The following is a 20,302-nucleotide window of genomic DNA, read 5'->3' on the forward strand; positions in this document are numbered from 1 at the left end:
GATACTATAAAGTCTATTAAATTGAAAATTCCACATAATCTGCCTATACAGCAATCAATTCTAAAATATTTTTATGTTTGATACCTATATTGGATATGTGCAATACACAGGAGTTTTAATATTTAATAATAGGGAGCCAATATAGCAGAGAGTTTAAGGGCACAGACTCTGGAATCAGAACAGCTGGATTCAAATTCCAGTTCTTCCACTTACCACTTACTTGTTGTATTACCTTCAGTTACTTAACTCCTCTGTGCTGAGGTTCTTCATCTATAAAATGGGAATAACAGTCTCCACCTCACAGAATTGTTTTGAGGACTAAATGATTTAAATATATAAAGAACTGAGAACAGTACTTGAGAACAAACATGACTATGTAATGTTTGTTAAATGAATTAATAAAATCAGGCATTTTCAAAATGATGTTTTGGGGAAAAAGGTAGATCCTCCCTAAACAGATTCATGAAATCAAATAAATGTTCCAGCAGCAATGTTGTGATTCCAAACAAAAAAAAAGCCACTTTCAAAAAGCCTCTGCTGTGATTTTTGGCTCAGGCTTGGGTGGACTTTTTTATGTTCATGCACACTCTTAAGATGAAATAGTGGCCAACACCTAACTATGGTACATATCTATTCAGGCTATTAAGCACCAAAATAAAGATGAATAATATATTTTAACCTAACGTTATATGAATATTATTTTATTCATTTATTTACATTACATTTAATGTTTATAATATTGTTAGATATAGATTAGACCAAAATGTCTAAAATATTATTCCATCTAATTGATTTTATTCCTTAATAAATTATCAGTGAAAGTCTCTTTTTGAGTTTTATGAGGCATCAAAACTGCTGAGTCTTGTCAAACAGCAATTAAGGCATATAGAAAGGGTGTAATGTTTTTTTCTCTTTCATTTTAAAAAACATTTTTTTTGAGATCTTTGTAGATTCATGTGCAGTTGAAAGACATTATATGGAGAGACACTATATACCTTTTACTCAGTTTCCCCCAATGGTAACATCTTGCATTAGTACAATATTACAGTCAGGATCTTGACACTGGTATAATCCACCTATCTTATTCAGATTTCCCTAGTTCCACATGTAAGGATGTGAGTGATTTAGTTATGTAGTTTTATCACTGTTGCAGTTGTTCAGTCAGGGATGAAAATGAGTCCAACACACGAGATGTATGCGTTAAAGCACAGTGGTAGAGGGCTGTTGCTCGCTCAGGCAAAACAGCAAAGCCCTCAGTCCACTATGGCGTATTTATTTAAGTTTTATCTAATACAAAAAGGTTCTTTTTAGCACAGGCTGTGTCGTCCTTGAACATCTAAGCAATGTACCTCCTTATTTTCTTATGTTCCCAATTATACCAAGGACATGCGTGGATCAGTGCCCAGAGCAATCAGTACTGCTTGCAGTCCTGAAACATTCTCCCGCACCCAGCTTGTTAGGTGAGCTGACTCTTGGGTCACGTCTTTTCCCATGTCCTCAGTTACCCTGCTACAATCACATGGGTAGATTTTTATCACATGGGTGTAATGTGCTTTTTTAAGATAAAACAAATGGTTATTTCCCTAGTACTCAATAAGGGCTTTATGCCACATATGCAAATAATAACTACACTAACTATCTTTAAGACTTACACTTTAATATTTCTTAAGTGACAGGACAATATTCTTAATAAAACCTGGCCCATTTATTAGTAAATGCTATTTGTAGTTATGTGATTATGTAATTTGAGAGAAAGCACAGAAAGGAAAATAGTCCTGTAAAACTTGCAATGTAAGAACAAGCTCATTTACCTGTAAATTTTAGAAAATTAGAAAACTAATCCTTTTACTCCAAAGATAAGTGAAAAGGAATTTATTCAGCACTCAAACGTTTTCTAAGCAGAAAGTGGGTACCTCTGGTGAAGCTGGGGCATCTTTTCTACTTCCTCTCCTGATTTATGAAGATACGTAATTATTATATAACAAGACATTACAGTACAGGAAAAAATATAAAGAGGTACTTACGTATTATAGCTATGAATATAAATTTTATGAGCTGTCATTTGTTGTAGCGAAAAAACATGAATTATCATCCGGTGAAGTATATCACTTGTCTCTGCAAAAAACTGGTCAAAACCCCAACACTTTTCCTGATCTGCCTCAAGGATGTTTGCAAGAACAGGGGTAAGTAGAACTTGAAGACCCCTAAAATAGTATTGAAAAAAGTTACATGAAGAGTGAGTGTGTTATATTTTGTCTAGGTACAAAATCATAATATTTACCAACAAATCAAAGGAACTATTATTAGATTAGATTTAAAATTGTAAAAAATCTGCCAACTTTTCAGAAAGCCAGGTAACCTCGATTTAATATTGCCTGTCAATGAACCAGGGGTTATGGTATTTTTATGTTAGCTTTTACAGATTATTTTCTTTGATTTTCTCCTTCCCAAGTTTCCTCACTTTTCCAAACATATTCTAACATTGTATATACATGTTATCCAGCTGAGATAAGTTGACTGGAACCCTGTGGTCATGAGGATAAGATAATGGTTTAATTTCAGGGTCATTAATGTCCTTTTAATACATCACTCCAATACGTAATTTTTTATGTTGAATTCATATGCCTTTTGTAGTACACTTCTTTAGGAAGGAAAATTACTATAATCATTTAGCAATCAATGAATGCCAATTCAACTAGGAATAATCTTTGACTAATAAACTTAAACATTAAAAAAAAAAGAATGGAAGGACCTTTATTCTTTCTCATGCTTTCAATGAATTTTAAAATATGCTTAAATAGACTCAATTATGGAATTTCAAGTAGTCTTCAAAATATATTCTTTTTTTTTTTTTTTTTTTTTTTTTTTTTTGCTGTACGCGGGCCTCTCACTGCTGTGGCCTCCCCCGTCGCGGAGCACAGGCTCCGGACACACAGGCCCCGCGGCCATGGCTCGCGGGCCCAGCCGCTCCGCGGCATGCGGGATCCTCCGGGATCGGGGCACGAACCCGTGTCCCCTGCATCGGCAGGCGGACTCTCAACCACTGCGCCACCAGGGAGGCCCCAAAATATATTCTTGACTACACGACAGACACTGGAATAATTCCTTGCCTGTTAACAGTTGTTTTTTTTTTTTTGTGGTATGCGGGCCTCTCACTGTTGTGGCCTCTCGCGTTGCGGAGCACAGGCTCCAGACGCGCAGGTTCAGCAGCCATGGCTCACGGGCTCAGCCGCTCCGCAGCGTGTGGGATCTTCCCAGACCGGGGCACGAGCCCGTGTCCCCTGCATCGGCAGGCGGACTCTCAACCACTGCGCCACCAGGGAAGCCCTATTGATAGTTTTTAAGGTATGCGGTGGACATTAAAATTTTCGCCTAACAAGTATCTATTCTCGCTCATTTTGTAAGAGAATCCACACCTCTCTGCTCTCTAACTCTACTCCCTGTGCATAGATGGGCATGACAGCCAGGTTTGGCGATTATGATTAGTCAGAAGTGGCCAGGTGGTAGCATGTAAGTTGTTAAATAAGAATCAACCCAGAAATCTTTGCTAAACTATCGGGAAAGAAAGTCTGTCTTTCCACTGAGCTTCCAAAGCTGTGAGAATGTGAATCTGGGAATGCCAGCAGCCATCTTGTGGCTGCCAGGAAAGAGCCTGGCTGAAAGTAAATAGAAATCAGAGAAAAGCAGAACTGAATGATTTGAAGAGACCAAGTCCTGATGACAGTCTGAATCTGAGGATTCCACTGGGCTCTGAGTTACATACACGTGCGAACTTTGAATTATAATGTCAATCTATTTTTCACTTAAATCTTGTTTCACTTAAACGAACTGAGTTAGGTTTTTCTCATTGGCTACCCAGTCTTGACTAATTAATACATATAAGAAAGAGAATGGTTATCTTTTTTCTGTGGTTGTTAGATTTTTGGTAGTTGTTTTTATTGCTGATTGGTAGTACTTAAAGTCCTTACTATTAAAAAAAATCATATAATATACTTTCTGATACCTGAGCAATTTTTATCAAAAAATTTATAACTTGGTGTGCTAAAGAATAATTAGATAAATAAGGCCTGTTACCCTCCTGAAATATGCAATATATAGTTCAGATTGTCAAATTATTGAGTCTGAGTGTCAGCAATACAGTTATTAAACAGCAGGTGCTCATTTCCTGACCCCTTTAAATGTTATCAGTTTTGCCTGAGATCTCCAAAATGAGTATTTTCCAAATCAAAATTTAACACAGATCACTATTATAATATTAAATTTCTGCTCTCCAATAAAGTGACCTTCTCTTGGTAATTCTACCTGCATGACACAATTTTATTTTGGAGACTTTTCTTTTTTTTTTTTTTTTTGTGGTACGTGGGCCTCTCACTGTTGTGGCCTCTCCCGCTGCGGAGCACAGGCTCCGGACATGCGGGCTCAGCGGCCATGGCTCACGGGCCCAGCTGCTCCGTGGCATGTGGGATCCTCCCGGACAGGGGCACGAACCCGTGTCCCCTGCATCGGCAGGCGGACTCTCAACCACTGCGCCACCGGGGAAGCCCCTCTTTTTTTTTTTTAAATTTAATTAATTTATTTATTTTTGGCTGCATTCGGTCTTCTTTGCTGCGCGCAGGCTTTCTCTAGTCATGGCAAGCGGGGGTACTCTTTGTTGCAGCTGTGTGGGCTTCTCATTGCAGTGGCTTTGCTTGTTGTGGAGCACAGGGTCTAGGCATTTGGGCTTCAGTAGTTGTGACTCGTGGGCTTTAGAGCACAGGCTCAGTAGTTGAGGCGCATGGGCTTAGTTGTTCCATGGCATGTGGGATCTTCCAGGACCAGGGCTCGAACCCGTGTCCCCTACATTGTCAGGCAGATCCTTTTTTTTTTTTTTTTGTGGTACGCAGGCCTCTCACTGTTGTGGCCTCTCCTGTTGCGGAGCACAGGCTCCGGACGCACCGGCTCAGCGGCCAGGGCTCATGGTCCCAGCCGCTCCGCGGCATGTGGGATCTTCCCGGACTGGGGCACAAACCCATGTCCCTTGCATCGGAAGGCAGACTCTCAACCACTGCGCCACCAGGGAAGCCCCAGGCAGATTCTTAACCACAGCGCCACCAGGGAAGCCCTGGAGACTTTTCTTTAAGTAACTCACAAAAATGAAACTGTCAGGGTAGTGGTTTTCAAAAATGATTTCAGCACTGGAACTACTGGTTTAAATGAGTTTTCACAGAAATATATAAAATGATAGGACATATTTTATTAGCTTCTGATATATATATAGTTTAAATAAATATTTTGAATAAATATATTTATTTACATATATGTTGAAAGTAATACAAAGAGCATCCACAGATTACAAAAGGCATTAAGCCAGTAAATCATAACCTATGTGTGTTCACTTGTGGATTATACAATTCCTACACTCAGGAAAAATAGAAGTTAATTCAGTAATTACAAATTCTAAATATTGATGAGTGTCTTGGCTTTATTTCTAGAGTAAAATCTAATAATTTACTCTCAAATTAACACAACTTTGTAAATCAAATATACTTCAAAAAAAAAAGATATAGCAACAGAAAAAACAAATTTACTCTCTACTTTTAATTTCTTTTACCGTAAATCTCTCTTTGTGATAACAGGATTCATATATAATTTGAGTTCTGGCTGCCATAAGTAAGACCTATATGAACATCTGAAATGCTGGAAAAAGTAGTAGAAAACTGTTAATTTCTTTCTTTTTTTTAAATTTAATTAATTAATCAATTAATTAATTTATGGCTGCGTTGGGTCTTTGTTGCTGTGTGCGGGCTTTCTCTAACTGCGGCTAGCGGGGGCTACTCTTCGTTGCAGTGCATGGGCTTCTCATTGCGGTGGCTTCTCTTGTTGTGGAGCATGGGCTGGCTCTAGGTGCACGGGTTTCAGTAGTTGTGGCGCATGGGCTTAGTAGTTCCGCAGCATGTGGATCTTCCCAGACCAGGGCTCAAACCCGTGTCCCCTGCATTGGCAGGTGGATTCTTAACCACTGCGCCACTAGGGAAGTCCCAAAAACTGTTATTTCTCACCTTTTGAACAATATGGTTACTTTTTGAAAATGAGGGTAATATTAAACTTCTTGAGTGTTTTTTAGAACTCTGGTTATTCCTATCTGTGCCACTATTTGTGCTATGTCATTATGAAGGTCAGCACAAGAGATACCAAGGTCCTTAGCAGTATCCCCACATAGCACACAATTCCAAGACCAGTGATTAGCAATCTCAAAAATGTATGTACAGGCTTCCCTGGTGGCGCAGTGGTTGACAGTCCGCCTGATGATGCAGGGGACACGGGTTCGTGCCCCAGTCCGGGAGGATCCCACATGCCGCGGAGCGGCTAGGCCCGTGAGCCATGGCCGCTGAGCCTGCGCTCCGCAACGGGAGAGGCCACAACAGTGAGAGGCCCGAATACCACAAAAGAAAAAAAAAAAAAAAAAAAAGTATGTACACTCTATGTCCTAAAAGAGATCTGGCAAAATTATTTACATAGACCCAAATCAATCTTTATATTGCCAAGATGAAAATCACGAATCAAGGCATATGGTTTAATAACATCTACTGAAACATTAAACAAAACAAAACTAAACTACACTTAAGTATTTGTGACTTTAGTCAACAAAGATTCCAAACACCAAAGTGCAAAAGAGAACTGGGTACACTATACTTACCGAGAAAGACTACAAGAAACAGGCATGTCTCCACTCCAGTCAATTGGTCCATTTTCTGCTTTCTGTACCCCAGATATTGCACCAGAAGGCTTTCCAGTAATTATTTTATACCTTGGGGGGAATAAAAACAGATTAAAATAAGTAGTTTGTTACTGCATAGCCTATCAATGGGCTTTGCAAAAATATTTCCTCAGTTGCACCTACAATTATCTACTAGACGAAACTTTGTGATTGATGTTCACAGGATCCATAAAACAATCAAAATACTTTGAATCTGACTGACTGAAGTAGAATAGTGGCTGTACGATTATTTTACTTATGCCATAATTAATTTTCATTTGGGCTCTCAGAGTGCCATAAAACAGCATCTTGATGTTCACAACAAAAATATTAATTTTTCCATCTGAAAAAATTGAGCAAACACAAAAAAAGTTATGTTACAGAATGTCTCTAGACCATAAAAAAAAGTATCTAATCCCTCTTACCCATATTATCCAAAGGCACAGTCAACTGGACCATGAAATTACTGGAGAATGAACAATAGCTTTCTTAAAAAAAAAAAAAAAGATAAAACTACACATAGCAGAGTAACAGAAAAATTTTGCATATTGAAAACATATATACACATATAGGAAATAGATGTGTGTACCAAAATTAAAAGTCAAACTTAATCTGCTTCTCGAGGAAGGTGACAAAAATAAAGATGACTTAAAGAAAGAGATGGATGGGGAAGCTAAAGAATACTAATAATGATGGAGGCAAGGCAGCCTTTCAGGTGTCAGCACTTTCCAAAACAAAACCTTAAAGTAGGAGAGGAAAACGAGGTTCATGCCTTCCAGATGAAAATGTAAATCATAACACAGCAGAATCTTACATAAGTTTATAAATATTGTTTCTGGCATAATTTTTTGGGTTTGTTTAATGTCTACATAAATGTGCTCTGAGCAAATTAATATATTCTTTAAAACAGTAGAAAAATCCAGTATAACTGATTTGGACCGCTTGCTGCTTCTTCAGTAGAGGCAGCCAGGATTTCTGCCTTAAGAGATTTTTCAGAGAAGAAGGAAATTAATGTGAAAAATAAGTTGCATTCACGTGAGAACCATCTGATTGTGGAGAAATAAGCAGAGATATGTGAGATTAATGCAAGAAAAGAGAAGTGAATAGAATGAATGGCAGAATTCTTAATTAAGGTAACGTTTATAAATTCTTGAAAAAACTTAACTAATTTTGTTAAGATCCATATACAAATACATTTATTAACATGTAAATGAGATGCTGAGGGATCAACACGGCTATAATGTGGGATGAATACATCACTCAATAGTAAAGTAAAACAGTCATTTATTACTTCTTTAAGCGCTTCTGAACATTCATTAGCATCAGTATTCATAAACAGTTGAGTTTCTGTGCAAATAAAGAAAAAAATTCTTCTAATGGTATTATCTGCCCACATGGTGGTCAGATAAAATCATCAGGTATTCCTAGTTGCTTATAAGTCATGTTTCCTTTATTAGGGAGCATCACACTTTTATTTAATCCATTTTTAGGGCAGCAAGACATGCTGATACTGCTTTAAAACACCTATGACAATAAAAACATGATTAACTGTTGGATACACTTTATGTTTAATGAGGAAAAACAGAAACTGACTCTTAGCCTTCATTAATGAAGAGATTTTATAAAAAGGACACTGCTGTAAAGCAGTCTCAAGATGATGCTATACCAAAATCATCAGTACAGTAATGGATAACTTCTTCCCATGAATTTGTACACTCTCCTTGCTGGAAAACATTTAGATACCCAGGTTTTAGCAAAAGTCATCGTTACCAGCTGAACTGGTTTACTTCCGCAAACAAACAAAAGAGAAAATATGCTCCTCCTAATTTTCTGAGATTAGATAAAAGATTGTATTTTTACAGTTGTGATTATTGCTTTATCATGTTTGCTTATAAAGGGCAGGGTCGAACATATAAAGTTCTGAGAGAAATGTTAAGATCTAAAAGAATGGTTGAACATGTTAGGCTGTCAAGTGAGTTACTTCACTAAACCAAACAATCATAACCTCATAGTTTTATGTGTACATAGGTTGGCAGTTTCTCATGAGGCAAGGTCATTCACTAATTTCTTTTAAAATAAAAAGAAGTGTGGCCAATGTATGGATGAATTTTATAATAGATTTCACATCTAAAAATCCATCCCTCTTTTCTTGCATTATTTGGTTTACAGTAGTGACTTTGTACACAGTAATTATTTCCTAATAATTATGTCAGTACATAAATGTATAATGTACTAGTAAAATGCCATCAGGCTTTGGACTGAAACTGCAACACGAAAAAAATGTAATATTACATTAAACGTTATTTTTGAAATGGTTAAAGAAATCAGGTCAGTTCAGGGTAAGAACCGTTATTTCTTTTTGATCCAGTAATGGTTCTAGTACTCCACAGAAGTTCTATTTTTTTTTTTTTTTTGGTTACATGGAGGAAAAAGCCTGATAAGGACACAGAAAACTAAATATACAGTGCGTTGAAATAAACTCCAGAAAGCAGTATATTTTTAATATGGATCAAAGACTGGATGCCATTTATGCTTTGTACGTAAGATAGTTAAACATGGTATGAAATAGTATGCCTATACACTTTGATAAGGCTGCATTCTTATTTAAAAAAAAACAAAAACAAAATAGCTTAAAATATCAGAAATGATGGCTAGATCAATTTTCAGTAGCGTACCCCTCTAACATGATGAAACAAAATAAGATAGAGATACATTTAAAAAATTATTTCTAATTTTAGATGGAGAAACCACTTACATCACTTCCTTATTCCTACGTGGCCCTTCAAACGGTCTAAATGGCAGTGATCCAGTAGCTGCATGGTAAAATGTTACCCCAATGCTCCAAAGATCAACAGTCGCTCCATATTTCTTCTGATGATCTTTTCTCAGCACTGCTCTCTCATACATATCAGGATGCTTTAAAAAGAAAAGAAAAAGCTACTAACTTGTGTTCTATGATAATACATTACACAAAAATAGGTATTCAGTAATGCCTGGAAATTCTATTATATTTTCCTAATTATTTCACTTTCCCAATCTGAAGAGACTATTTCACATCTTGCCCGTTCTCCTCAAACCTCCAACACCATCTCCTTCGACCCTCAATTTTCATGACCTCATTTCATAATTCAATGAGGAAATGGAAGAAATCAGAGATCAACTCTCCCTTTTGTCTGTTACCAAATACCAACCTACCTGAATCTGTGTCCAGAGCTAAGCCTACTTTCCAGTTATAATGGAACTGCTCCTATCAAGGCTAACTTTTCCATCTGTGTTGTGGGGCCCATCATATCATCTCACCAATTCCAGAAATCAATTCCTGTAACTACCACTTTTATTTTATGCATCGATTTCCCTTCGAATGTATCATTCCTTTCAGCTTACACACATGCTTTAATATCTCCCATTAAAAAAAACAACCCTAAATAGACCCTATATCCCTTATAGCTATCACCCAAATCTCTGCTTCCCTCCATAGCAAAACTCAAAATAGCTGTCCACACTTACAACTGCCTTATTTCCTCATCTCCCACTCAAGCCTATGGCATTAAACATTACCTATATCCTTTAACTCCCCAAACTATCTCTTGTCCTGGGCTCTGGATTCATATATCCTACTGTTTTCTTGAATGTCTAAAAGGTAGCTTAAATTTAAGGTATCCAAAATAGATCCTTGGTCTTCCGACTCAAACTTGTTTCCTTCTAATCTTTATCCTTTAAGTAAATGGTACCATCATCTACCCAGTCGCTCATACCCAAAACATATCAGGCAGCCTTGACTCCTCTCCCTCATCTCTCACATGCAATCCAGCTGAGCAAGTTATATGGGCTCTGAGATGAAAATTTAATTTTCTAGAATTCATTCAGAGGACTAGCCTGACTAGGTACACTGGGGGATACAGCAACTGAGACAAGTAGCTGGTCTGATGTTAAACACATGTAAGCACAGAAGACACTATGATACAGTTGTGGAGAACAGGTGGAACTTATAGGGCATGGCTTAGGAGCTTACAGATCCAGACAGAGACTGTGATGGACATTAAGCTCGGCAGAGGACAACCAGAGGTCATACATGCTTAGCCTCGTGACATTTGTCTTTATGTTAGTTATACGCTGGAACTTGAAGATTTTTCCAAGATAAAGCTACAAGAGTGTACTCTCGACCAAAGTAGAGTCATCTCCCAAATGATGCCAAATGAAAACAATGCCTTATGACATTGTGGTATTTGGCAGTGACTCAAGGGACTGGGAACCCATGCAGATAACACTGCTGGGAAGGTGTTTCTAAATGATGCAGTTTATGAATCTGACTCTCAAAGGGTCACAAGCTCTGGATTATTATTTTTGGGGGGGGATGGGTGGGACTCTTTTGGGAAATACATTTTAATGAGAAATCAGAAGAGGCGATAAGCATGAGGAGCTTAAGTGAGTGTCCCAACATGCCTACCAGACACACGGGGGCTGAGTGGTCTTGCTGGTTCTGTGGCAGAGCACCTGAAGCAACTACTGTCCAAAGAAGCACTGGCCAGACCTCTGACCCAGCAGCCAGTACTTAGTGTATCAAGGTGCTGTGAAGAGGCCAAGAGTACCTGGACATGCCTGATATCTTCTGGAACATGAGGCCGCCAACCTGGGAAGAGGAGATACAGCGATTCTAGAAGGAGACAAAGGGGGACCTCCTCAAACAGTGCAATAATACACTGCCTAATTGGTACAGCTGGAAGGCCTTCCCTGGGCAGTGACGGACTGATCATGGCCTGACACATGCTGGTCTGACGTATCTGTGCCCAGTGGCTCTCTCTCAAATGTGCTACTTGTACTTGTGTAGGGATCAGTATTACTGGGCCTGGGCGTCTGCATCTGAGATAGGAGCATAAGGACAAACCTACTGCAAGTTCTCAGATATTATTAAGATAGCCATCATATTAAAAATGACAGAAGAAAAATTGCTGGTGTTTCCTTTGGCCTTTTTTTTTGCTGTACGCGGGCCTCTCACTGCTGTGGCCTCTCCCGTTGCGGAGCACAGGCTCCGGACACACAGGCTCCGCGGCCATGGCTCGCGGGCCCAGCCGCTCCGCGGCATGTGGGATCTTCCGGGATCGGGGCACGAACCCGTGTCCCCTGCATCGGCAGGCGGACTCTCAACCACTGCGCCACCAGGGAAGCCCTCCTTTGGTCTTTAACACACAAAAAGGAGAAGATTCAACATCTGGTCTGGGAATTCCAAAATGAGAAAAGTTTTCATTTAAATACATAAATATTTCTAGATTGCTGAGCTTCAGGCCATTATGTGTCTCATTTTATAACTGTGGTGTACTGTATTAGAAAACAGGGCTGGGCATAATCTGAAATAGGAAAAATAGATCAGAGTAAAATTTTAGCCAAGAGAACAGCATGGACTTGGAGTAAATTTATTTAATAATTTAAATAATGTTTAAATGTTTTGTTCTTTCCATTTTAAAAGTCTGTTAGAGGCAAAAGCTAACCTGTGGTCCTAGGAGAATATGTGAGAGACTGACAGTTGGTAATAGGGATCAACCTCATGAACGCTGGTACTGTACTGCTGTTTGGTTTTTTTGGTTATCACAGTAACTGGGAAGGGCTACTGGTATTTAGTGGGCAGAGACCAGAGATGAGAGACATCCTGTCAAATATGAAACAGTTCTGAAAAATAAGCTTCTGACACCCTGCATGACTTTTGAATATCTTGCCGGATATTTGTGCAGGAAGGAGGTTTATAATGATCTGTTTGTTTTATATATAAACAATGTATTTTTGTACATAAAGTAAACAAAGTATTTTTGTAGCTACAGGAATGCAGTACATGTAAATCTACTTTGTTTAGTTAGAAACTTTATTGAGAATTATTCACTGCTTTGGAAAATCATGTCAGTGACAACACAACACCTGTGATATGTGACTCACCAATACAATATACAAGTTATCACTGCACGTGCACTGGAGGTGATATTACATACAGGTGAAAGCGTCTGATTACTTAAGTTTTCTGCTAGTGAAGGTGTTGCTAAACTTTTACATATTAACTATGATTTTATTATATTTTCCTTTATATTATTATTAAGATACTATGTTATTCTTTTAATTAGGTATGCAGGTGATTATATTATCTAAGAATTTCATTTTAAGATACTGAAAAGAACATTGTAAAACATTTATTATAAAAAGGGGGAGATCATACATGGTAGAAACCACTAGCCTGTATGCTCTGGCTGCCTTCTGCTTACTTCTCCAATTCCAACTCCTACCACCTGCCTCTTCACTCACTAAACTTCAGCTATTCTGTCATCCTTTCCGTTTCTCAAACATCCAAGGTCATTCTTGTTTCTAGGCCTTTGCAGTTGCTTGTAATGCTTTTCCCCCAAATCTCTGCATGGCTTGCTTCTTTTTATCATTTAAATGTCAGTTCACTTAGGACTGAAAGGAGGCTTCCCCCAGCTATCTTTCTCCTGCTAGTCACTATTTTATTACCTTATTGTCTTTCCAACACTTTAATTATCTGAATTTACCTTATTTACTTCTCTATTGTCCTCACTAGATTGTGGGTTCCATAAGAGCAGAAATCATGTACATTTGGTTCACCACAGAAGTCCCAGTTCCTAGAACAGTGCCTGGTACCTAAATATCTGTTGGATGAATGTAATCCATTTTTAGGTATTCTTAATAAAGACTATCAAAATATAATAGATTTGTGGATATATATTGATAGAACAAGACATCTTAATTCATGCCAGACTTAGTATAATCTGAATAAAGCTATGGGGCCAGGCAGACTTTATTCATGTTATAAGATTACAATGGCAGAATCCAGTTGGAAAAAAGTCACAGATTCTAAGACTTTTTTTTTTTTTTTTTTGCAGTACATGGGCCTCTCACTGTTGTGGCCTCTCCCGTCGCGGAGCACAGGCTCCGGACGCGCAGGCTCAGCGGCCACGGCTCACGGGCCCAGCCACTCCGTGGCATGTGGGATCTTCCCAGACCGGGGCACGAACCTGTGTCCCCTACATCAGCAGGCGGACTCTCAACCACTGTGCCACCAGGGAAGTCCTCTAAGACTTTTAAAACAAAACCCAGAGCCATGAGCAATTAGTGATAGCTGTATATTATAAACTGCCTGATTACATGTTAAATATACTTATTTTTCAATGTCTTTTCTTAAGCATTTCAAATGTTTACTAACTTCACACACACACCTACATAATCTGTTTCAACCACAGAGCTTTTCTAGTTTTCTAGCATTTCAAATTAGATCTTTTAGAGGCATTTAATTTTATGTGTGTGTTTCTAACAACTATTCTTTTCATCTTTCAATAACCAACCTCCCTGAAGAGAATCTTCTGCTTCAGAATTATAATGAAGTTTCCTCTACAGGGAAGAGTACTATAACAAGCTTGTAACGTATTAACTGCTCTGATCCAAATAAGGAAGCCTTTACTAGTTAGATGTTTCTGGAGCGTACAGACAGTTCTTTCTTTTAATATAGATGAATAACATTAGTAAAATTATTTAAGATTATTATAAAACTTGTCAGAATTTTTAACATAAAATAACCCCCTGAGAAACCGATATTTAATACCTCATTACAAACCATATTCATTAGAATAGAAAATTTAATTTTTGCCATAAAAGTTGACATTTCATAGTGAACTGGCTGACCAATTACCCATATTTACAATATATCCAACTTCTTTAAATAAAATTATTAGTGATACGTGACTTACCAAATATTCTTCTGTGCCATACAGAGAAACAAACTGCTCATCATCTTCTAATTCTCTAGCTGCACCAAAATCTGTGAGTTTGTACACAGACTGTCCGTCTTCCCCTATTACACGCATGATATTTCCTGGCTTAATATCACGGTGAACTATGCCATTTTCTCGGAGATGATTCATTCCACCCACTTCAACAATAAATATAAAACACAGGAAATCATAATGTAGGTATCTATGCATATGTATGTGTGCATCAGACTCACTAATTAACATTAATTCATTTTCACTCGGTGTATGTTTTTACGTAAGTTGGTCCAAAGTCATTTTAATCAAAGAAGTAACAGATTATACTTATATTTTGTATTTCATGTTTGAGTAATGAGGAGTTTTAGAATGATAAGGACCAATATGGTCTAAGGAAGAGTCCAATCTCTCTTAAACACTATCAAGAAAATGGAACACAACAGTCTTAAGCCTATGACCTCCAGAATTACTTTAGGTTATATACCTGTGGGCCATCTGCCTAAACTTAAGAATGAAGATTCCCAAGAAAGATAATCTTTCACCACAATTTTACATTTTTACCTTGGGAAAAAAATTCCACAAGAGTAAACTGGACTCAATACATAATATAGTAAAAAAAAAAGTAATAGAAGGAGGCAAAGTGTCAGACTTGTTTCTACAAAAATATATTTCTCATATGCTTAGTGCTCTTCTAAAAATGCCGTTTTCTTTTTTTTCTTTTTTTTAAGGGCAAAGGTGGCAAAATTGCTGAAATTAAGCTGTTTGGGCTAACTGACATGCAATGTCACAGAGTGATAGTCTGAAACATTTGTTTGACAGCTGATAGATGCATGTCCAAGCATGACATATAAAAATAAGTTTAGGGGTATCAACATTCAATTATGAAAGCTCAGGACTACCAGTATACTTAGGAAGGCATCAGTCTAGAACTTCTATTTGATTTACTAGGCTGTAGCATATATTGCTTCTTTTTCATTTTACCCTCACCTAAGTAGTCTCTACTGCTTCCAGTGTCAAGTTCAAGAATTCCCACTAACCTCATACTTTATCACTGGGCTTTTCCTATTCTTCAAATATTGATTCATTTCTTTCCAAGAAGGTATTATTCCCTTTGGTTGCCATATATATTTTTTAATAACAGCTTTGTTGAGATAAAATTTACGTATCATAAAACTCATTTTTTAAAGTAGTTAAGAGTCACAGAGTGTACAACCACCACCACCCATTTCAGAACAATTCCATTACGCCAAAAAGGACACCACGTCTATTAGCAGTCACTCCTTGACTCCAGCTTCCCCTCGAGGCCCTGACCACCATTACTCTGCTTTCTGTCTCTATGGATCTGCCTATTCCAGACATTTCACGTAAATGGAATCATACAGATATTGTGGCCTTTTGTGTCTGGCATTTTTCACTAAGCATTTTTCAAGTTATATCTGTATTATAGCATGTATCACTACTTCACTCTTGTAATGAACAAATAATATTCCATTGTATGGATATACCACATTTTGTTTACCTATTTATCAGTTGATGGATACTGGGCTACTTCCATTTTTTTTGTTATTATAAATACTGGTGTAAAAGTTTTTGTGTGGATTTTAAATTCTTTTAGATAAATACCTACTAGCAGAATTGCTAAGTCATATGGTAATTCTGTTTAACCTTTTGAGGAACTGTCAGACTGTTGTCCAAAGAGGCTGCACATTTTTACACCACCACCAATGGTATATGAGGGGTTCAATTTCTCCACAGCCTCGCCAACACTTGGTTCTGTTTTGTCTTCTTGATTTTAGCCATCCTAGTGGGTGTGTAGTGGCAGCTCTTAATTGTTTTGACTGGTATTTCTCTAATGACTAATGACCTTTTTATACACTTGCTGGCCATCTGTTTATCTTGTTTGGAGAAATGTCTATCAAATCCTTTGCCCATTTTTAAATTGGGTTGTCTTTTTACTGTTGAGTTGTTGGGATAAAAATTCCTCATCAGACGTACGGTTTGCAAATATTTTCTCTCATTTTATGGGTTGTCTTTTTACTTGATGTTGTCCTTTGAAACACAAAAGTTTTTAATGTTGATGAAACTTATCTATATTTTTTTCTTTTTGTACTTGCGCTTTTGGTGTCATATCTAAGAAAGCACTCCATAAAGGTCTTTGGCTTTGAATGTAAGAAATTTATTTTTAAAAATTCTTATGTCATTAAGTTATATATACACACATATATAATCATATAAATAAACAAACATACCCACATCTCGCAAAACAATTAAAAATTCAGACTCTGGTAGTCCATAGGCATTACATGGTTCTTCTAAAACAGTGTATAAACTTCCACATGGACAAAATTCCATAATAAGTACTTTATGTCTCGTTGTTACCTGAAAAAAAAAAATCACTGATTGGGACTCAGTATAAAAAATAAATTTTTATTATATGCCAATATTTACCTGATTTCATTTAAAAGTTGGACTTACTACAATAATGAAGGCACTTTGAATTGCTTTTTACCTGGGGTTTGTTAAATATTTCTTGACTGTACAGATGAGAATTAACATCTTCTAAATTTGTATTAAAATTGGATTTGTCGGGCTTCCCTGGTGGTGCAGTGGTTAAGAATCTGCCTGCCAATGCAGGGGACACGGGTTCGAGCCCTGGTCCGGGAAGATCCCACATGCCACAGAGCAACTGAGCCTGTGCACCACAACTACTGAGCCTGTGCTCTACAGCCCACAAGCCACAACTACTGAGGCCACATGCCACAACTACCGAAGCCCGTGCTCCTAGAGCCTGCGCTCTGCAACAAGAGAAGCCACCGCAATGAGAAGCCTGCACACCACAACAAAGGGTAGCCCCGATCGCTGCAACTAGAGAAAGCCCGCACACAGCAATGAAGACCCAACACAGCCAAAAATAAATAAATTAAAAAAAAAAATTGGATTTGTCTTTGAAGACAAACCACAGCAAGTCTAATTAGAAAATAACTGCTACAATGTTATGATTCTTTCAAAATTATGTTTAATTTCTAATACATAACGTTTATTTACGATATTAGTTCTTCTAACAAATCTCTTAAACTTGAAATTCTTCCTGTGACAAGCACTTTTACTTCAAAGAATGGAGTTCTAGACTTTTTTTTGGCCACGCCTTGCAGCCTGCGGGATCTTAGTTCCCCGACCAGAGATCGAACCCGTGCCGCCTACAGTGGAAGTGTGGAGCCCTAACCACTGGACTGCCAGGGAGTTCCCCGAGTTCTAGCCTTAAAAACAAATAGGTGGCAGAATAGCTGAGTCATCCTCTTGCAGCAAATTTCTAGTCTGCTCATATGAATCTGAGCTGCTGATCTGTTTTAAACCTTAATTTTAATGTACCACTGACTATAAGATACATCATCAATAACAGCTTTATAGAGAAAAAGAAGTATTACCAAATTACAAATACACATTGATTATAAGATACATGCTCATTTCAGAAACTCAGAAATATGAATGAGACTTAAATCCAGTATTCATCTCCAACTTTTAATTCTTCTTTCCTTTTATAATTCTTTCTACATATCCTCAATATATATCCATAAAATAGTTTAAATTTCTCTACGACTGAGTAGTATAAAAGAAATAATTTTTTAAAAAACTGTTGTTTTGAAATAACGAAATAATTGAATGCTGATGAATTGAAAATTTGAGAAATACCCATAATCCCATCACCCAGAGATAATTATGTTAATATTTTGGTGAGTGTCCTTTCAGTCTTTTTTCTATGTATCAAATCGTATTACAGACAGGTTAACACTTTGTATACCATACTGTATATATCAAGATCACACTGCATATATATTTTTAATACTGATTTTCTCACAGAACACTATACACAAGCATGCTCCCAGGTGATTGAAATTTGTTAAATCTCTCTTTTTATTACTGCTTAACTACTGTGTAGTAAAGAATTAATTTTAGCCAGAGAGGTCTGGTCTTTGCCCTTGGCTACTGGGAGGTGATTTGCTAGGCTTCTAGAATGTCCTATCTGCTAGAAGTGTCTTTCTCTGTGGGTTTTGGCCATGTGACAGTCTAACAATGTGATTTATGATGGGGATTTTGGACATGCACATCCGTTCCAACTTCCAGAGGAAATGGAGGCTAAAAGTATTAACAGAACCTATGGGAAGGGCTGACTACAGGTCAGTCATGCAGGCAGTATGTGATTGAGCCCCAGTAAAAACAATGCACACCAAAGGCTCAGGTGAGCTTCCAGGGTTGGCAATACTCTGTGTGTATTGTCATACATCAATGCCAAGAGGATAATGTATCCCTGAGGACAAGGAAGATTCATGTTTGGAACCCTCCTATATTCTGCCCTATGGCCCTATGGATCTCTTCCTTTGGCTAGTTCTGATTTATATCCTTTTGCTATACTAAAATATAAATTATAACGTAAGTACAGTTGACCCTTGAACAAAGGAGGGGTTGGGGCGCTGACGCTCTGCACAGTCGAAAATCTACACATAACTTTACTGTACTTGTGGTTCCGTATCTACAGATTCAATCAACCTCGGATTGTGTAGTACTGTAGTACATATTTAGTAGAAAAAATGCACATTTTTATAAGTGGACCCAGGCAAGCTCAAACCTGTGCTGTTCAAGGATCAACTGTACAGTGCTTTCCTGAGTTCTGTGAGTCATTCAACATTCTAGCAAATTATCAAATCTGAGGGCAGTCATGGGAAGCCCCTAATGGGTAGCCAGTTGGTCTTAAGGGAAGATAGCCCTGGTGACTCCTGAACCGCAGCTCGTGTCTCAATGAGCAGTCTGGTGGGGACTTCTCTATCTACCTGCATGGTTTGCCAAACTCCTCTGCAGCTCGTATCAGAAGTCTTGAACAGACCTGGCAGTCTAGAGGGCTATGCTCTTAACCTCGAGTGTAGCTAACTCTGGGTGACTAGCCAAACATTCTAACTTATTTAACCATTCTTTACTATAAACAGGGCAGCAATGAACATTTTTGTGCATAAAATTATAATTTACATTTCTGATTACTTCCTAAGAAGTAACCACTAAAAATGAAATCACTGGTATGAGGAGTATAAAATGCCAAACTGTTTTTCAAAAGGTGTGATTTTATTGATTACCCACACTAGCAGGATTTATATTTTTCTAATGACATTTGTATTTTCACTGTTTCCCACTAAAATCAATTCTGTCTTTTACAACTGGACTTCATATATCACTCTCTGGATTCCAATGATTTTTATTCTTTATAAAGCCTTCTTTGTATTGTTTGACTTTCTCCTTGATTTTTAAAAAAAATTTTTTTAAATTTATTTTTTATTTTTTTATTTTTTATCTTCGGTACGCGGGCCTCTCACTGCTGTGGCCCCTCCCGTTGCAGAGCACAGGCTCCGGACGCACAGGCTCAGCGGCCATGGCTCACAGGCCCAGCCACTCCGCGGCATGTGGGATCTTCCCGGACCGGGGCACGAACCTGTGTCTCCTGCATCGGCAGGCGGACTCCCAACCACTGCGCCACCAGGGAAGCCCTCTCCTTGATCCTTATATAATTATGTCAATTTAACTTTAGCTTTTGTTTTTAGTAATAATACCGGTAACCATATTCTATATTCTTTTATTTCTTATACTACTTTTTCTGATTCCATGAGACTTCATTTCCATTGTTATAGCTATTCAAGAATCTTTGAGAATATTTGCTGGTATGAGACCTAATTTTCACCATTAAAAAGCCCACTGTTTATAAAACAATTTTTATATTAGATTATTTCTCCCGAATCGTAATAACTACAATAAACATGACACCGTT

At 37.7% G+C, this 20,302-nt stretch overlaps 1 protein-coding gene across 2 annotated transcripts in view; it reads right to left on the bottom strand.

The window, feature by feature from the left end:
- Positions 1 to 20,302, bottom strand: part of TBK1 (TANK binding kinase 1) — a 41,947-nt gene that overhangs the window by 14,860 nt on the left and 6,785 nt on the right. For both annotated transcript variants that reach the window (XM_060113311.1, XM_060113310.1), the window contains 5 exons: positions 16,743 to 16,872; positions 14,476 to 14,657; positions 9,492 to 9,652; positions 6,677 to 6,787; positions 2,025 to 2,204 (listed from right to left, as the gene is read on the bottom strand). In XM_060113311.1, the coding sequence (XP_059969294.1) occupies positions 2,025 to 2,204; positions 6,677 to 6,787; positions 9,492 to 9,652; positions 14,476 to 14,657; positions 16,743 to 16,872 (764 nt within the window). The remainder of the gene's footprint in view (positions 1 to 2,024; positions 2,205 to 6,676; positions 6,788 to 9,491; positions 9,653 to 14,475; positions 14,658 to 16,742; positions 16,873 to 20,302) is intronic.

The sequence above is a fragment of the Mesoplodon densirostris genome, chromosome 11 (genome assembly GCF_025265405.1).
Source record: "Mesoplodon densirostris isolate mMesDen1 chromosome 11, mMesDen1 primary haplotype, whole genome shotgun sequence".
Classification (NCBI taxonomy): domain Eukaryota; kingdom Metazoa; phylum Chordata; class Mammalia; order Artiodactyla; family Ziphiidae; genus Mesoplodon; species Mesoplodon densirostris.